This window comes from Eucyclogobius newberryi, unplaced genomic scaffold (assembly GCF_026437365.1).
Source record: "Eucyclogobius newberryi isolate DKJ021-1_F unplaced genomic scaffold, fEucNew1.0.hap1 SCAF_9, whole genome shotgun sequence".
In the NCBI taxonomy this organism is placed as follows: Eukaryota; Metazoa; Chordata; class Actinopteri; order Gobiiformes; family Gobiidae; genus Eucyclogobius; species Eucyclogobius newberryi.
Window position 1 is genome coordinate 39,831,792 of NW_027316532.1, and position 17,736 is coordinate 39,849,527.

A 17,736-nucleotide genomic window follows, 5' to 3' on the forward strand; every position below is an offset into this window, starting at 1 on the left:
CACAACTCAATTTTGGCATCCCCATCAAAAAAGTCAATGAGACCCATGTCATAATTGTTATGGCGTTGCCGTAACGATGACCGAAACCTCCCATGTTATTCCAATGGGGAAATCGCCAGAACATGTTTACACTTTAGACTTTCACAAACTCCTCTTAGGGCGTTAGCCCTATTAACCTGAAATTTGGTGAGACTCATCTTCAGGACCATCAAAAGTTATCCACATTTTTATTCAAAGAGTCACGGTGTCTGTGCGGCAAAGCTGCACATTTTGCCAAGAATTCAAAATAAAATTGCTTTTTGATGGTAAAACAAAGGGGAGAAGATGTGACAGCGTCACAGATTCAGCAGTAGACGTAATAAAAGGACAATTGGAGCGCGTTAGCGCCCCCTCCTCTTGCGGCGTGGCGGCGGCGTGGCGGCGGCGTGGCGGCGTCGTGGCGGCCGCGTGGCGGCGGCGTGGCGAGGGCCGATCATTGCCGCTTGCGGCTATATTTATTATTATTATTATTGGGTCAAATGCAGAGGATGAATCATCCTACAGGGACAATACATTGTACATTTCCTTAAAAACACTGAACTATGCAGCAGATAGTTCTTGTTACCGTCATAAATCTTGACAGTTGTGAAGCTAATCTCTGGATAAATGCATCCATAACTGATGCTGTGCACATTGTCATATCACTCAGGCTACACAGGCTTCAGATGGAATGACAGATCATTAGTTGCTCTAACGAACACTTGGCAGAGATGATCCGAGTGTAACAAAGTAATTCTCCCTGTTTCTTCAGGTGTTGTTGCCGTGCTGTTCTGTGGAATCACCCAGGCTCACTACACTTATAACAACCTTTCAAACGAGTCCACCAAACGCACCAAGCAGGTATTTCTTTAAAGACCACGTCACAATTCACTATTTGCCTTTGATAAAAGACGCTAAAGCAACGAGAGACTCTGGGCTGTCATTTACTGCAGATGCTGCTCGATTAAAGGGTAATACAATATTTGGATGATGGTCTAATTTATAGCCTTTATGTATTTCTGCCAATGTTTCGACAGTTATTTCTTAGTTTGTAAATTGTGCTCAATCTATCATGAAGTATCAATGCGCGGTGGACCTCAGCAGCCTCATCGAACGACCGGAGCAAACCCTTCAGTCTTTTGGAGGAAAAGTGGAGTCATAAACAAGCGCAAAATAACTTCTGCACAACTTTGTATTTGCTGTTCATTTGCGTCTGTGGCTGTAGCTTTTACTGATGTGGAGAGTCTGAGGGTCATTCTCATCCACAAGGTATTTGTGCCGTACTGGACTTCACTGCAATTTAAGATGAGATAAGAGAAGCCTTTATTTGTCCACACATGGGGAAATTTCAGTGTTGCAACGCAAGTAGATACAGAAGAAAAGAACAGAAAACACTCTTAATAGAAAAAAACTCTTAGAAACAAAACTCCTATGGACAGAACCTCTCATATTCTTAATAGTGAAATAGAGGAAAAAAAAGAAAATGAAAAATTGAAAGATGAATAAAATATAAATAAAAAGATAAAAATAAGCTAAAATAATATTAACATAGATAATTTAGATGAACATGTTACTCAAAGGAACACAGAGGATTATCCATGTATTATTATAATGTTGTATCTTTAACAGTAACACACCATAAGTTGTGTTTCAGCGCCAGTTAAACTATCACAGTGTAGTCACAGCCCAAAGTGTCTCCTCTGGGACAGATGTGTCTCCTCTGGGACAGATGTGTCTCCTCTGGGACAGATGTGTCTCCTCTGGGACAGATGTGTCTCCTCTGGGACAGAGGTGTCTCCTAAACACCCATCCCAACTCAAACCTTACACTGGAGACTTTCTAAAGTGGTGTCCTCCAGAAATACAACAACACTTGATTAAAAACTATTTTTATTCAGCATTTATTTCACTGCTGCGCGACCGCACGAGGCCTTCGGACTAGAGAACATTCGGACTTGTGGGCAGCCACCATGCGCACTCCCCCCGTGCGTACGCGCACTTGAATTCTCAAATCTGCGAATCGTCCATTACGGCTTTAAGTGCAAATATGTTTCCCGTGGATGATCCCAGCCCATGTTTGCAGTGACAGTCGAGTGGAGCCTCGGCTCGTGTCAAAGGCAAATGGAAAGTGAGAAGAAACAAATGACAGTGACAATTTCCACCTTCACCTCTCAATACTATATTATCTCTCTCTCTTGATTGTTCCACGATCAGAGGAGAGGACGGGAAACTCCAAATAGAAGTATATAGGAAACCTACACACACGGACCAGTATCTGCTCTTTGGTTCCAACCGCCCACTACAGCACAAGCTGGGTGTGATCAGAACCTTACAACACAGAGCTCAAGGTGTGCCCACCAGCTCAGAGGGCAAGAAGAAAGAGGAAAAACATGTCCGAAATGCCCTCTCAGCCTGTGGTTACCCCGCTTGGGCTCTCAACAGAGTGAAGAGAACCAAGAAGCAGGACAAAAGGGAAACTGAACAGAGAAGGAAGGGTGTTTCTATCCCTTATGTGTCTGGCCTGTCGGAAAAACTGCAGAGAATTTTTAGACAACACGAAGTCCCTGTTTATTTTAAACCAGGAAACACTTTAAGACAAAAACTGGTTCACCCAAAGGACAAGTTGCCGACTCAAAAACAGAGCAATGTAGTTTATTCGATCCAATGCAGTGAAGAAAGCTGTAAAGAACGGTACATAGGTGAGACAAAACAGCCTCTACACAAGAGGCTTTATCAGCACAGAAGAAATACAAGTTCAGGACCTCAGAGCGCCGTGCATCTCCATCTTGAAGCCTCTAATCACTGGTTTGAAGACGGTGAGGTGAAGGTTTTAAGCAGGAGAAAAGATGGTTTGAAAGAGGAGTCAAGGAAGCTATTTTTGTTAAAAAAGAAAGACCTTCTTTAAACAGAAATGGAGGGCTAAGATTTAATCTTCCTGTTATTTATAATGGGTTACTGAACCCCTGGAAAGGTAGAGGACCAGGACAAGGACATTCAGATGCTAATCAGGTCCTCAGGGTGGTTGAGCCAGGGTCTCACGAAGACAAAGAGGATTCTAATAGCCCATTAAGATTCTGAATAGGCTCGGTAGATACAAGGGGGAGTTTCTGTTGAAACAAACAACTCTTTCTACTTCAGGAAGGCTCCTCCCAATGGGCGGGTCTTACCACAGAACAGTATTAATATCGGAGTTCTCGATCTAAATTCTTTTATTGACAATGACTCTTGGATGAGAGTCGAAACGTCTACTTTTTCAAACTGAGTCCAGATGAAACAACTGAAGCTTTTTCTACTATGGAACACGCCTGGACCAATGAGGGATTACACCGACATATTTCCAAGAATTTTGGGCCTAAAACCTTGGATTTAGTTCGGGAACTCGAATCTGTAGCCAGGAAACTAGCAGACAACAAGAATCACTTGAGGTTCAATCTTAGATGCAGACAGAACAACATGATCCCGAAGAGCCTGCAGATCAAATCACCGGTCAGAGGACACAGAGCAGAGAAGATTTGGAGAAGGAGCCTTATGCAGATGCTCAGTGAAAGGATCCAGGAAAACAACGTCAGAATTGATAAATTGAAAGGCAGAACAGGAACTTTACAGGAGAAATGAACCAGCATACTCCCTGAAGAAGCTTTCAAAAGAGTGCTGGATTTTACACAGACAGCACAAGAAGCACAGCACAGGAAGAGCAAAGAACGCCAAATCAAGAAGTTCAACATTCTTTTGAACAAAAAGAATGCAGGTGAGGTCGAGCTAGACATTAGGACTGAGACAGACAAATTAGCGACCAGCAAAAACAATTGGATTAAGAACCTATCAGATCGTGTTCTGACACAGGCAGAAAAGGAGGTGCTCTCTAAAGGGCTCAACTTTTCTGTCACCTCTAAACACATCCCTACAGAGGACTACATCACAGCCACTGAAACGGCAATTAGAAACAACAAAATGACTGAATCGGAGGCTGCAGACCTGAGGTTACGTGTCACAGCGACCCTGAAGAGTGCCAAACCACCTCCTTCAAATATCACATATGAAGAGAGAAGAGCACTTTCAGCACTGGAAAAAGATCATAGCATCAACATCCTCCAGCAGACAGGGGGCGCTGCACTGTGATTCTCAATGCAGCTGATTACGAAGCCAAAGTCCACACCCTCCTCGAGGACACGCCCACATACGAGCGCTTGAAAAGAGATCCGACCAGTGGTTACAAGAAGAAAGTGATAGACTGTTTACAAAGGCTGGAAAAAGAGGAAGTGATAGACCGGCCTCTGTATTACAGACTGTATCCTGGTGAAGCCATGCCTTGCATTTATGGCCTTCCAAAAATACACAAAAAGGAGGTTCCACTCAGACCCATAGTGTGCAGCACAGATTCCATCACCTACAATGTGGCCAAGCATTTAACAACTATATTGGCTCCGCTTGTGGGGAATTCGGTACATCATGTGGAAAACACGCACAACTTTGTGGATAAAGTGAAACATCTCCAACTGGACCCAGATGACCTCATGGTTTCATATGATGTTGTGTCCCTGTTCACCTGCATCTGACCTCTGACCTCTGATGCAGTAGCAGCAGTGAGGATCAGACTGCAGGAAGACACCACCTACAGGAAAGGACCAAACTGACACCTGAACACATATGTAAACTGTTGGACATCTGTCTGAACACCACCTACTTTCAATTCCGGGGACAATTTTACAGACAGATTCATGGCTGTGCCATGGGCTCGCCCGTCTCTCCCATAGTGGCCAACCTGTACATGGAGCACTTTGAGAAGAAGGCACTGGCCTCATTCTCAGGCTCCGCCCCAAAACTGTGGCTCCGCTATGTCGATGATACTTTTGTAACAATCAAGAAACAAGAGGTGGAAACCTTCTCTGATCACATCAATGCTGTGGACCCACATATCAGGTTTACAAGAGAAGACGCTAAGGAGAATCGCTTGGCCTTTCTTGATTGTTCCACGATCAGAGGAGAGGACGGGAAACTCCAAATAGAAGTCTATAGGAAACCTACACACACGGACCAGTATTTGCTCTTTGGTTCCAACCGCCCACTACAGCACAAGCTGGGAGTGATCAGAACCTTACAACACAGAGCTCAAGGTGTGCCCACCAGCTCAGAGGGCAAGAAGAAAGAGGAAAAACATGTCCGAAATGCCCTCTCAGCCTGTGGTTACCCCGCTTGGGCTCTCAACAGAGTGAAGAGAACCAAGAAGCAGGACAAAAGGGAAACTGAACAGAGAAGGAAGGGTGTTTCTATCCCTTATGTGTCTGGCCTCTCGGAAAAACTGCAGAGAATTTTTAGACAACACGAAGTCCCTGTTTATTTTAAACCAGGAAACACTTTAAGACAAAAACTGGTTCACCCTAAGGACAAGTTGCCGACTCAAAAACAGAGCAATGTAGTTTATTCGATCCAATGCAGTGAAGAAAGCTGTAAAGAACGGTACATAGGTGAGACAAAACAGCCTCTACACAAGAGACTCTATCAGCACAGAAGAAATACAAGTTCAGGACCTCAGAGCGCCGTGCATCTCCATCTTGAAGCCTCTAATCACTGGTTTGAAGACGGTGAGGTGAAGGTTTTAAGCAGGAGAAAAGATGGTTTGAAAGAGGAGTCAAGGAAGCTATTTTTGTTAAAAAAGAAAGACCTTCTTTAAACAGAAATGGAGAGCTAAGATTTAATCTTCCTGTTATTTATAATGGGTTACTGAACCCCTGGAAAGGTAGAGGACCAGGACAAGGACATTCAGATGCTAATCAGGTCCTCAGGGTGGTTGAGCCAGGGTCTCACAAAGACAAAGAGGATTCTAATAGCCCATTAAGATTCTGAATAGGCTCGGTAGATACAAGGGGGAGTTTCTGTTGAAACAAACAACTCTTTCTACTTCAGGAAGGCTCCGCCCAATGGGCGGGTCTTACCACAGAACAGTATTAATATCGGAGTTCTCGATCTAAATTCTTTTATTGACAATGACTCTTGGATGAGAGTCGAAACGTCTACTTTTTCAAACTGAGTCCAGATGAAACAACTGAAGCTTTTTCCACATATAGTACTACTAATACTGTAATAAGAAAAACATGCTTGTTTTTTTTAACAAGGTAAAGTTTTGACTTATAAAGATTTACTTGAGAAATGATGTATGAATATGATTTAGAGTATTTATCTCCTCATTTTAAATGTTCTTTGTGTTCCCACAGCTGTTTGAGGTCCTCCATTTCTTGGCTGAGAACTTCATCTTCTCGTACATGGGCCTGGCTCTGTTCACCTTCCAGAACCACATCTTCAGCCCCATCTTCATCATCGGAGCTTTCGTATCCTTTGATTGGACGTCAGGACCACCCTGATGTCTTTAGACCCGCCTCCTCATGACGCATAACAGTTAAAGGTGGAATGGACGATTTTTTTCAGCAAATTTTGTTATCATATTTCCTCGTGGCGTGGATAAATCATTTGTCCTGCCACGTGTCAATCATAAAACGCACCTATCGCTCACCTGCAGCCGCGTCAGGGTCGTCCCCACGTTTCCGCGTGTCTAAGCGCATGGATCTATCATAATATAGTTCCCTCAGTGTACGGGGCAAAATGAAGACGGAGAAAGACAGTTCGAGCTGACGCAGAAGTGGACAGAAATCTACGGGAGACGAGAGATGCGATGTGATCCGTTGCGCTAATAAACAAACGCATGTGTGTGTTGTATCAGTCCACACGGGGGAGTGGCATGTGCACGGGGGAGTGGCATGTGCACGGGGGAGTGGCATGAGCACGGGGGAGTGGCATGAGCACGGGGGAGTGGCATGTGCACGGGGGAGTGGCATGTGCATGGGGGAGTGGCATGTGCACGGGGGAGTGGCATGCGCACGGGGGAGTGGCATGTGCACGGGGGAGTGGCATGTGCACGGGGGAGTGGCATGCGCACGGGGGAGTGGCATGTGCACGGGGGAGTGGCATGTGCACGGGGGAGTGGCATGCGCACGGGGGAGTGGCATGTGCACGGGGGAGTGGCATGTGCACGGGGGAGTGGCATGTGCACGGGGGAGTGGCATGAGCACTTCCGCCTGCGTTCTCAAATCGCCGAAAAATCGTCCATACCGCCTTTAACGTTAATGCAAAACATAAAAAATTAGTTAAGTTAAATTAGTTTATCAGGCAGTAAACGTTTATGAACTGTCTATTATATATTTCCGTATTTCAAGTTATGATTATGACCTGTGGGATTAAAAAAAAAAAAGTATTACATTGAATTTAACTGTATTAAATCTTCTTAACCTGTTTATCAGATTGCCATATTTATTGGCCGAGCCTTGAACATTTACCCACTTTCCTTTTTGCTGAACCTCGGTCGACGACACAAAATCACAGGAAACTTCCAGCACATGATGATGTTTGCAGGTACAAATGACCCTCACAATATTTAATGCATGAACATGACTCCACACGTCTGATCAATGACACCAGTGTCTGTTAAAGGTTGAGGAGTTGACTTTATCTGATTGTATTCATATATATGTATATATATATATATTTATATATATATCAATATACATTATCAATCTCAATTTATGATTTAATTTTGTCTGGAAATTGCTTTCAGTATTAATTTCCTGAACATAGTCGACACAAAATAGTCACATTTCTTTCTCCATCGTCTGAAATCTGCTCCAAATGAGGATCGGCTGTGGACCTCTTTATTCAAAAACTGATCATTTATTGATTTTAAATGACTATATCTTGATTATGTATGGACAAGGACTGTGCAATGAATAAATGGTATTCATTGCACAGTCCTTGTCCATACACTTAACTGGACCTTTTCTAATCATCTCAGTGCTTCTATTGTCTTAAAGCAGCTTCTATTGTCTTACTTAAAGCAGCTTCTATTGTCTTAAAGCAGCTTCTATTGTCTTAAAGCAGCTTCTATTGTCTTAAAGCAGCTTCTATTGTCTTACTTAAAGCAGCTTCTATTGTCTTAAAGCAGCTTCTATTGTCTTAAAGCAGCTTCTATTGTCTTAATGCAGCTTCTATTGTCTTAAAGCAGCTTCTATTGTCTTAAAGCAGAGCCACATTTCAAGGTGTTTGACTTCCCACTGCCGCCAGCAGAGGGCGCCAGACACCTGTACTCCTCCTGTTGTACTCCTCCTGTTGTACTCCTTCTGTTGTACTCCTTCTGTTGTACTCCTGTTGTACTCCTCCTGTTGTACTCCTTCTGTTGTACTCCTGTTGTACTCCTGTTGTACTCCTTCTGTTGTACTCCTCCTGTTGTACTCCTTCTGTTGTACTCCTCCTGTTGTACTCCTGTTGTACTCCTCCTGTTGTACTCCTGTTGTACTCCTTCTGTTGTACTCCTCCTGTTGTACTCCTGTTGTACTCCTTCTGTTGTACTCCTGTTGTACTCCTCCTGTTGTACTCCTGTTGTACTCCTCCTGTTGTACTCCTGTTGTACTCCTTCTGTTGTACTCCTTCTGTTGTACTCCTCCTGTTGTACTCCTGTTGTACTCCTTCTGTTGTACTCCTTCTGTTGTACTCCTCCTGTTGTACTCCTGTTGTACTCCTCCTGTTGTACTCCTGTTGTACTCCTCCTGTTGTACTCCTGTTGTACTCCTTCTGTTGTACTCCTCCTGTTGTACTCCTGTTGTACTCCTTCTGTTGTACTCCTGTTGTACTCCTCCTGTTGTACTCCTCCTGTTGTACTCCTCCTGTTGTACTCCTCCTGTTGTACTCCTTCTGTTGTACTCCTCCTGTTGTACTCCTGTTGTACTCCTTCTGTTGTACTCCTGTTGTACTCCTCCTGTTGTACTCCTTCTGTTGTACTCCTCCTGCTGCTGTATTGTTCCCAGACCATGTGACATGGTCATGAACGGCATCTAAAGTCCTTAATTAGCGCGGACTGGACATGGAGGGTGTGATTCTCTTACATTTACACTGTCTTGAGTTCTGAGCGGTGAAAGTTGTACTCAAATCAAATCAAATCAAATCAATTTATTTTTGTAAGGCCCAAAATCACAACAACAGTTGCCTCTGAGGGCCACAGGGAGAAATGAATCAACAATGTCTGTGGTGGCGAGGGACGATGTCCCAGGGTCCTCTGTCCTTAGACTCTCCTTCTCGGCCAGGAAAAACTACAAAAAAAACCTCTTTGGGAAAAAAGCGTAGAAACCTGGAGGAGTTCCAGTGAAGGAGAGATCCCACTCTCACAGACGGACAGACGGACACAAGGAGACTGGAGCTGGACCCACTCTTCAGGCAGAAGAGGGACCGTCTGAGTCGAGCTGGACCCACTCTTCAGGCAGAAGAGGGACCGACTGAGTCGAGCTGGACCCACTCTTCAGGCAGATGAGGGACCGTCTGAGTCGAGCTGGACCCACTCTTCAGGCAGAAGAGGGACCGTCGGAGGCGAGCTGGACCCACTCTTCAGGCAGATGAGGGACCGTCGGAGGCGAGCTGGACCCACTCTTCAGGCAGAAGAGGGACCGTCTGAGTCGAGCTGGACCCACTCTTCAGGCAGAAGAGGGACCGTCGGAGTCGAGCTGGACCCACTCTTCAGGCAGAAGAGGGACCGTCGGAGGCGAGCTGGACCCACTCTTCAGGCAGAAGAGGGACCGTACTCTACATGATTGTACTGTACATGATTGTACTCTACATGATTGTACTGTACATGATTGTACTGTACATGATTGTACTGTACATGATTGTACTCTACATGATTGTACTGTACATGATTGTACTGTACATGATTGTACTGTACATGATTGTACTCTACATGATTGTACTGTACATGATTGTACTGTACATGATTGTACTGTACATGATTGTACTCTACATGATTGTACTGTACATGATTGTACTGTACATGATTGTACTCTACATGATTGTACTCTACATGATTGTACTGTACATGATTGTACTGTACATGATTGTACTCTACATCATCATGTAACAGATGTACTTGTTGTAAGTGTAGGTGTCCTTGTGCTGCAGGGTTGCGTGGCGCCATGGCGTTCGCTCTGGCCATCAGAGACACAGCCACTCTCGCTCGGCAGATGATGTTCAGCACCACGCTGCTCATTGTCTTCTTCACTGTCTGGGTCTTTGGAGGAGGGACCACGCCCATGCTCTCCTGGCTACATATCAGGTAATGTCCACTGAGACGTGATGTCCACTGAGACGTGATGTCCACTGAGACGTAATGTCCATGAGACGTAATGTCCACTGAGACGTAATGTCCACTGAGACGTAATGTCCATGAGACGTAATGTCCACTGAGACGTGATGTCCACTGAGACGTGATGTCCACTGAGACGTGATGTCCATGAGACGTGATGTCCACTGAGACGTAATGTCCATGAGACGTAATGTCCACTGAGACGTGATGTCCACTGAGACGTGATGTCCATGAGACGTAATGTCCACTGAGACGTGATGTCCACTGAGACGTGATGTCCACTGAGACGTGATGTCCATGAGACGTAATGTCCACTGAGACGTAATGTCCACTGAGACGTGATGTCCACTGAGACGTGATGTCCACTGAGACGTGATGTCCATGAGACGTAATGTCCACTGAGACGTGATGTCCACTGAGACGTGATGTCCATGAGACGTAATGTCCACTGAGACGTGATGTCCACTGAGACGTAATGTCCACTGAGACGTGATGTCCACTGAGACGTGATGTCCACTGAGACGTGATGTCCACTGAGACGTAATGTCCATGAAACGTAATGTCCACTGAGACGTAATGTCCACTGAGACGTAATGTCCATGAGACGTAATGTCCACTGAGACGTGATGTCCACTGAGACGTGATGTCCACTGAGACGTGATGTCCATGAGACGTAATGTCCACTGAGACGTAATGTCCATGAGACGTAATGTCCACTGAGACGTAATGTCCACTGAGATGTAATGTCCATGAGACGTGATGTCCACTGAGACGTAATGTCCATGAGACGTAATGTCCACTGAGACGTAATGTCCATGAGACGTAATGTCCACTGAGACGTGATGTCCACTGAGACGTGATGTCCACTGAGACGTAATGTCCATGAGACGTAATGTCCATGAGACGTAATGTCCACTGAGACGTAATGTCCATGAGACGTAATGTCCACTGAGACGTGATGTCCACTGAGACGTGATGTCCATGAGACGTGATGTCCATGAGACGTAATGTCCATGAGACGTAATGTCCATGAGACGTACAGAGGGTTATATTTACCATAAGGGGGGAAAATGTGGACCAGTTTCATTGAGTTATTGTTTGATTTGAACACAGGGAGTTCATCTCATTTGAATCAGAGGTTTATCTGATCTATTATATTATGTTATATGACATATATATTATATTATATAATATTATATATATACATACATATGAGCTGTTACGGTCGAGGAAGAGGAACTTCAATATTCACAGATCACAGAAGATAAAATACAAGTTCATCTTTAAAAAAAAAGTAATAAATAAATAATAAAAATAAGTCTATATACTTTATATATATATATATATATACTATATACTCTATATACTTAGGGGCGGCTTCTCGTTGTCCAGAAGGTGGCGCCTGAAGCTTCCTCCATATACTCTACAGCGTTTCATCCTCTAAGAGAGGAGACCCCTGTCACTCTTTCTATGACCCCTGTCACTCTTTCTAAGACCCCTGTCGCTCTTTCTATGACCCCTGTCACTCTTTCTATGACCCCTGTCACTCTTTCTAAGACCCCTGTCACTCTTTCTATGACCCCTGTCGCTTTTTCTATGACCCCAGTCACTCTTTCTAAGACCCCTGTCGCTCTTTCTATGACCCCTGTCACTCTTTCTAAGACCCCTGTCGCTCTTTCTATGACCCCTGTCACTCTTTCTAAGACCCCTGTCGCTCTTTCTAAGACCCCTGTCGCTCTTTCTAAGACCCTTGTCCCTGTCACTCTTTCTAAGACCCCTGTCGCTGTCGCTCTTTCTATGACCCCTGTCCCTGTCACTCTTTCTAAGACCCCTGTCGCTCTTTCTAAGACCCCTGTCACTCTTTCTAAGACCCCTGTCGCTCTTTCTAAGACCCCTGTCCCTGTCACTCTTTCTAAGACCCCTGTCCCTGTCGCTCTTTCTAAGACCCCTGTCCCTGTCACTCTTTCTAAGACCCTGTCGCTCTTTCTAAGACCCTGTCGCTCTTTCTAAGACCCTGTCGCTCTTTCTAAGACCCCTGTCCCTGTCGCTCTTTCTAAGACCCCTGTCCCTGTCGCTCTTTCTATGACCCCTGTCACTCTTTCTAAGACCCCTGTCGCTCTTTCTAAGACCCTTGTCCCTGTCACTCTTTCTAAGACCCTTGTCCCTGTCGCTCTTTCTATGACCCCTGTCCCTGTCACTCTTTCTAAGACCCCTGTCGCTCTTTCTAAGACCCCTGTCACTCTTTCTAAGACCCCTGTCGCTCTTTCTAAGACCCTGTCGCTCTTTCTATGACCCCTGTCACTCTTTCTAAGACCCCTGTCGCTCTTTCTAAGACCCCTGTCGCTCTTTCTAAGACCCTTGTCCCTGTCACTCTTTCTAAGACCCCTGTCGCTGTCGCTCTTTCTATGACCCCTGTCCCTGTCACTCTTTCTAAGACCCCTGTCGCTCTTTCTAAGACCCCTGTCACTCTTTCTAAGACCCCTGTCGCTCTTTCTAAGACCCTTGTCCCTGTCACTCTTTCTAAGACCCTTGTCCCTGTCGCTCTTTCTATGACCCCTGTCGCTCTTTCTAAGACCCCTGTCGCTCTTTCTAAGACCCCTGTCGCTCTTTCTAAGACCCTGTCGCTCTTTCTAAGACCCTGTCGCTCTTTCTAAGACCCCTGTCCCTGTCACTCTTTCTAAGACCCCTGTCCCTGTCGCTCTTTCTAAGACCCCTGTCCCTGTCGCTCTTTCTAAGACCCCTGTCGCTCTTTCTATGACCCCTGTCACTCTTTCTAAGACCCCTGTCGCTCTTTCTAAGACCCTGTCGCTCTTTCTAAGACCCCTGTCCCTGTCACTCTTTCTAAGACCCCTGTCCCTGTCACTCTTTCTAAGACCCCTGTCGCTCTTTCTAAGACCCCTGTCGCTCTTTCTAAGACCCCTGTCGCTCTTTCTAAGACCCCTGTCGCTCTTTCTAAGACCCCTGTCCCTGTCACTCTTTCTAAGACCCCTGTCCCTGTCACTCTTTCTAAGACCCCTGTCCCTGTCGCTCTTTCTAAGACCCTGTCGCTCTTTCTAAGACCCTGTCGCTCTTTCTAAGACCCCTGTCCCTGTCGCTCTTTCTATGACCCCTGTCACTCTTTCTAAGACCCCTGTCGCTCTTTCTATGACCCCTGTCACTCTTTCTAAGACCCTTGTCACTCTTTCTAAGACCCCTGTCGCTCTTTCTAAGACCCTTGTCCCTGTCACTCTTTCTAAGACCCTTGTCCCTGTCGCTCTTTCTATGACCCCTGTCGCTCTTTCTAAGACCCCTGTCACTCTTTCTAAGACCCCTGTCGCGCTTTCTAAGACCCTGTCGCTCTTTCTAAGACCCCTGTCCCTGTCACTCTTTCTAAGACCCCTGTCCCTGTCACTCTTTCTAAGACCCCTGTCGCTCTTTCTAAGACCCCTGTCGCTCTTTCTAAGACCCCTGTCGCTCTTTCTAAGACCCCTGTCGCTCTTTCTAAGACCCCTGTCCCTGTCACTCTTTCTAAGACCCCTGTCCCTGTCACTCTTTCTAAGACCCCTGTCCCTGTCGCTCTTTCTAAGACCCTGTCGCTCTTTCTAAGACCCCTGTCACTCTTTCTATGACCCCTGTCGCTTTTTCTATGACCCCTGTCACTCTTTCTAAGACCCCTGTCGCTCTTTCTATGACCCCTGTCACTCTTTCTAAGACCCCTGTCGCTCTTTCTATGACCCCTGTCACTCTTTCTAAGACCCCTGTCGCTCTTTCTAAGACCCCTGTCGCTCTTTCTAAGACCCTTGTCCCTGTCACTCTTTCTAAGACCCCTGTCGCTGTCGCTCTTTCTATGACCCCTGTCCCTGTCACTCTTTCTAAGACCCCTGTCGCTCTTTCTAAGACCCCTGTCACTCTTTCTAAGACCCCTGTCGCTCTTTCTAAGACCCTTGTCCCTGTCACTCTTTCTAAGACCCTTGTCCCTGTCGCTCTTTCTATGACCCCTGTCCCTGTCACTCTTTCTAAGACCCCTGTCGCTCTTTCTAAGACCCCTGTCACTCTTTCTAAGACCCCTGTCGCTCTTTCTAAGACCCTGTCGCTCTTTCTATGACCCCTGTCACTCTTTCTAAGACCCCTGTCGCTCTTTCTAAGACCCCTGTCGCTCTTTCTAAGACCCTTGTCCCTGTCACTCTTTCTAAGACCCCTGTCGCTGTCGCTCTTTCTATGACCCCTGTCCCTGTCACTCTTTCTAAGACCCCTGTCGCTCTTTCTAAGACCCCTGTCACTCTTTCTAAGACCCCTGTCGCTCTTTCTAAGACCCTTGTCCCTGTCACTCTTTCTAAGACCCTTGTCCCTGTCGCTCTTTCTATGACCCCTGTCGCTCTTTCTAAGACCCCTGTCACTCTTTCTAAGACCCCTGTCGCTCTTTCTAAGACCCTGTCGCTCTTTCTAAGACCCCTGTCCCTGTCACTCTTTCTAAGACCCCTGTCCCTGTCACTCTTTCTAAGACCCCTGTCGCTCTTTCTAAGACCCCTGTCGCTCTTTCTAAGACCCCTGTCGCTCTTTCTAAGACCCCTGTCGCTCTTTCTAAGACCTCTGTCCCTGTCACTCTTTCTAAGACCCCTGTCCCTGTCACTCTTTCTAAGACCCCTGTCCCTGTCGCTCTTTCTAAGACCCTGTCGCTCTTTCTAAGACCCTGTCGCTCTTTCTAAGACCCCTGTCCCTGTCGCTCTTTCTATGACCCCTGTCACTCTTTCTAAGACCCCTGTCGCTCTTTCTATGACCCCTGTCACTCTTTCTAAGACCCCTGTCACTCTTTCTAAGACCCCTGTCGCTCTTTCTAAGACCCTTGTCCCTGTCACTCTTTCTAAGACCCTTGTCCCTGTCGCTCTTTCTATGACCCCTGTCGCTCTTTCTAAGACCCCTGTCACTCTTTCTAAGACCCCTGTCGCTCTTTCTAAGACCCTGTCGCTCTTTCTAAGACCCCTGTCCCTGTCACTCTTTCTAAGACCCCTGTCCCTGTCACTCTTTCTAAGACCCCTGTCCCTGTCGCTCTTTCTAAGACCCCTGTCGCTCTTTCTAAGACCCCTGTCACTCTTTCTAAGACCCCTGTCGCTCTTTCTAAGACCCTTGTCCCTGTCACTCTTTCTAAGACCCTTGTCCCTGTCGCTCTTTCTATGACCCCTGTCGCTCTTTCTAAGACCCCTGTCACTCTTTCTAAGACCCCTGTCGCTCTTTCTAAGACCCTGTCGCTCTTTCTAAGACCCCTGTCCCTGTCACTCTTTCTAAGACCCCTGTCCCTGTCACTCTTTCTAAGACCCCTGTCGCTCTTTCTAAGACCCCTGTCGCTCTTTCTAAGACCCCTGTCGCTCTTTCTAAGACCCCTGTCGCTCTTTCTAAGACCTCTGTCCCTGTCACTCTTTCTAAGACCCCTGTCCCTGTCACTCTTTCTAAGACCCCTGTCCCTGTCGCTCTTTCTAAGACCCTGTCGCTCTTTCTAAGACCCTGTCGCTCTTTCTAAGACCCCTGTCCCTGTCGCTCTTTCTATGACCCCTGTCACTCTTTCTAAGACCCCTGTCGCTCTTTCTATGACCCCTGTCACTCTTTCTAAGACCCCTGTCACTCTAAGACCCCTGTCGCTCTTTCTAAGACCCTTGTCCCTGTCACTCTTTCTAAGACCCTTGTCCCTGTCGCTCTTTCTATGACCCCTGTCGCTCTTTCTAAGACCCCTGTCACTCTTTCTAAGACCCCTGTCGCTCTTTCTAAGACCCTGTCGCTCTTTCTAAGACCCCTGTCCCTGTCACTCTTTCTAAGACCCCTGTCCCTGTCACTCTTTCTAAGACCCCTGTCGCTCTTTCTAAGACCCCTGTCGCTCTTTCTAAGACCCCTGTCGCTCTTTCTAAGACCCCTGTCGCTCTTTCTAAGACCCCTGTCCCTGTCACTCTTTCTAAGACCCCTGTCCCTGTCACTCTTTCTAAGACCCCTGTCCCTGTCGCTCTTTCTAAGACCCTGTCGCTCTTTCTAAGACCCCTGTCCCTGTCGCTCTTTCTATGACCCCTGTCACTCTTTCTAAGACCCCTGTCGCTCTTTCTATGACCCCTGTCACTCTTTCTAAGACCCCTGTCACTCTTTCTAAGACCCCTGTCGCTCTTTCTAAGACCCCTGTCGCTCTTTCTAAAACCCCTGTCCCTGTCACTCTTTCTAAGACCCCTGTCCCTGTCACTCTTTCTAAGACCCCTGTCCCTGTCGCTCTTTCTAAGACCCCAAAGAGCCCTGTCGCTCTTTCTAAGACCCCTGTCGCTCTTTCTATGACCCCTGTCGCTCTTTCTATGACCCCTGTCACTCTTTCTAAGACCCCTGTCCCTGTCACTCTTTCTAAGACCCCTGTCCCTGTCGCTCTTTCTAAGACCCCTGTCGCTCTTTCTAAGACCCCTGTCCCTGTCACTCTTTCTAAGACCCCTGTCCCTGTCACTCTTTCTAAGACCCCTGTCGCTCTTTCTAAGACCCCTGTCGCTCTTTCTAAGACCCCTGTCCCTGTCGCTCTTTCTAAGACCCCTGTCCCTGTCACTCTTTCTAAGACCCCTGTCCCTGTCGCTCTTTCTAAGACCCCTGTCCCTGTCGCTCTTTCTAAGACCCCTGTCGCTCTTTCTATGACCCCTGTCACTCTTTCTAAGACCCCTGTCGCTCTTTCTAAGACCCTGTCACTCTTTCTAAGACCCCTGTCCCTGTCACTCTTTCTAAGACCCCTGTCCCTGTCGCTCTTTCTAAGACCCCTGTCCCTGTCACTCTTTCTAAGACCCTGTCGCTCTTTCTAAGACCCTGTCGCTCTTTCTAAGACCCTGTCGCTCTTTCTAAGACCCCTGTCCCTGTCGCTCTTTCTAAGACCCCTGTCCCTGTCGCTCTTTCTATGACCCCTGTCACTCTTTCTAAGACCCCTGTCGCTCTTTCTAAGACCCTTGTCCCTGTCACTCTTTCTAAGACCCTTGTCCCTGTCGCTCTTTCTATGACCCCTGTCCCTGTCACTCTTTCTAAGACCCCTGTCGCTCTTTCTAAGACCCCTGTCACTCTTTCTAAGACCCCTGTCGCTCTTTCTAAGACCCTGTCGCTCTTTCTATGACCCCTGTCACTCTTTCTAAGACCCCTGTCGCTCTTTCTAAGACCCCTGTCGCTCTTTCTAAGACCCTTGTCCCTGTCGCTCTTTCTAAGACCCCTGTCCCTGTCACTCTTTCTAAGACCCCTGTCCCTGTCACTCTTTCTAAGACCCCTGTCGCTCTTTCTAAGACCCCTGTCGCTCTTTCTAAGACCCCTGTCGCTCTTTCTAAGACCCCTGTCGCTCTTTCTAAGACCTCTGTCCCTGTCACTCTTTCTAAGACCCCTGTCCCTGTCACTCTTTCTAAGACCCCTGTCCCTGTCGCTCTTTCTAAGACCCTGTCGCTCTTTCTAAGACCCTGTCGCTCTTTCTAAGACCCCTGTCCCTGTCGCTCTTTCTATGACCCCTGTCACTCTTTCTAAGACCCCTGTCGCTCTTTCTATGACCCCTGTCACTCTTTCTAAGACCCCTGTCACTCTAAG

The 17,736-nt window shown here is 46.8% G+C and overlaps 1 protein-coding gene across 1 annotated transcript in view; it reads left to right on the forward strand.

Moving 5' to 3' along the window:
- Positions 1-17,736, forward strand: part of slc9a7 (solute carrier family 9 member 7) — a 61,897-nt gene that overhangs the window by 17,560 nt on the left and 26,601 nt on the right. The window contains exons 9-12 of the mRNA XM_072439369.1: positions 791-879; positions 6,230-6,343; positions 7,310-7,421; positions 10,008-10,161. Of these exons, the coding sequence (XP_072295470.1) occupies positions 791-879; positions 6,230-6,343; positions 7,310-7,421; positions 10,008-10,161 (469 nt within the window). The remainder of the gene's footprint in view (positions 1-790; positions 880-6,229; positions 6,344-7,309; positions 7,422-10,007; positions 10,162-17,736) is intronic.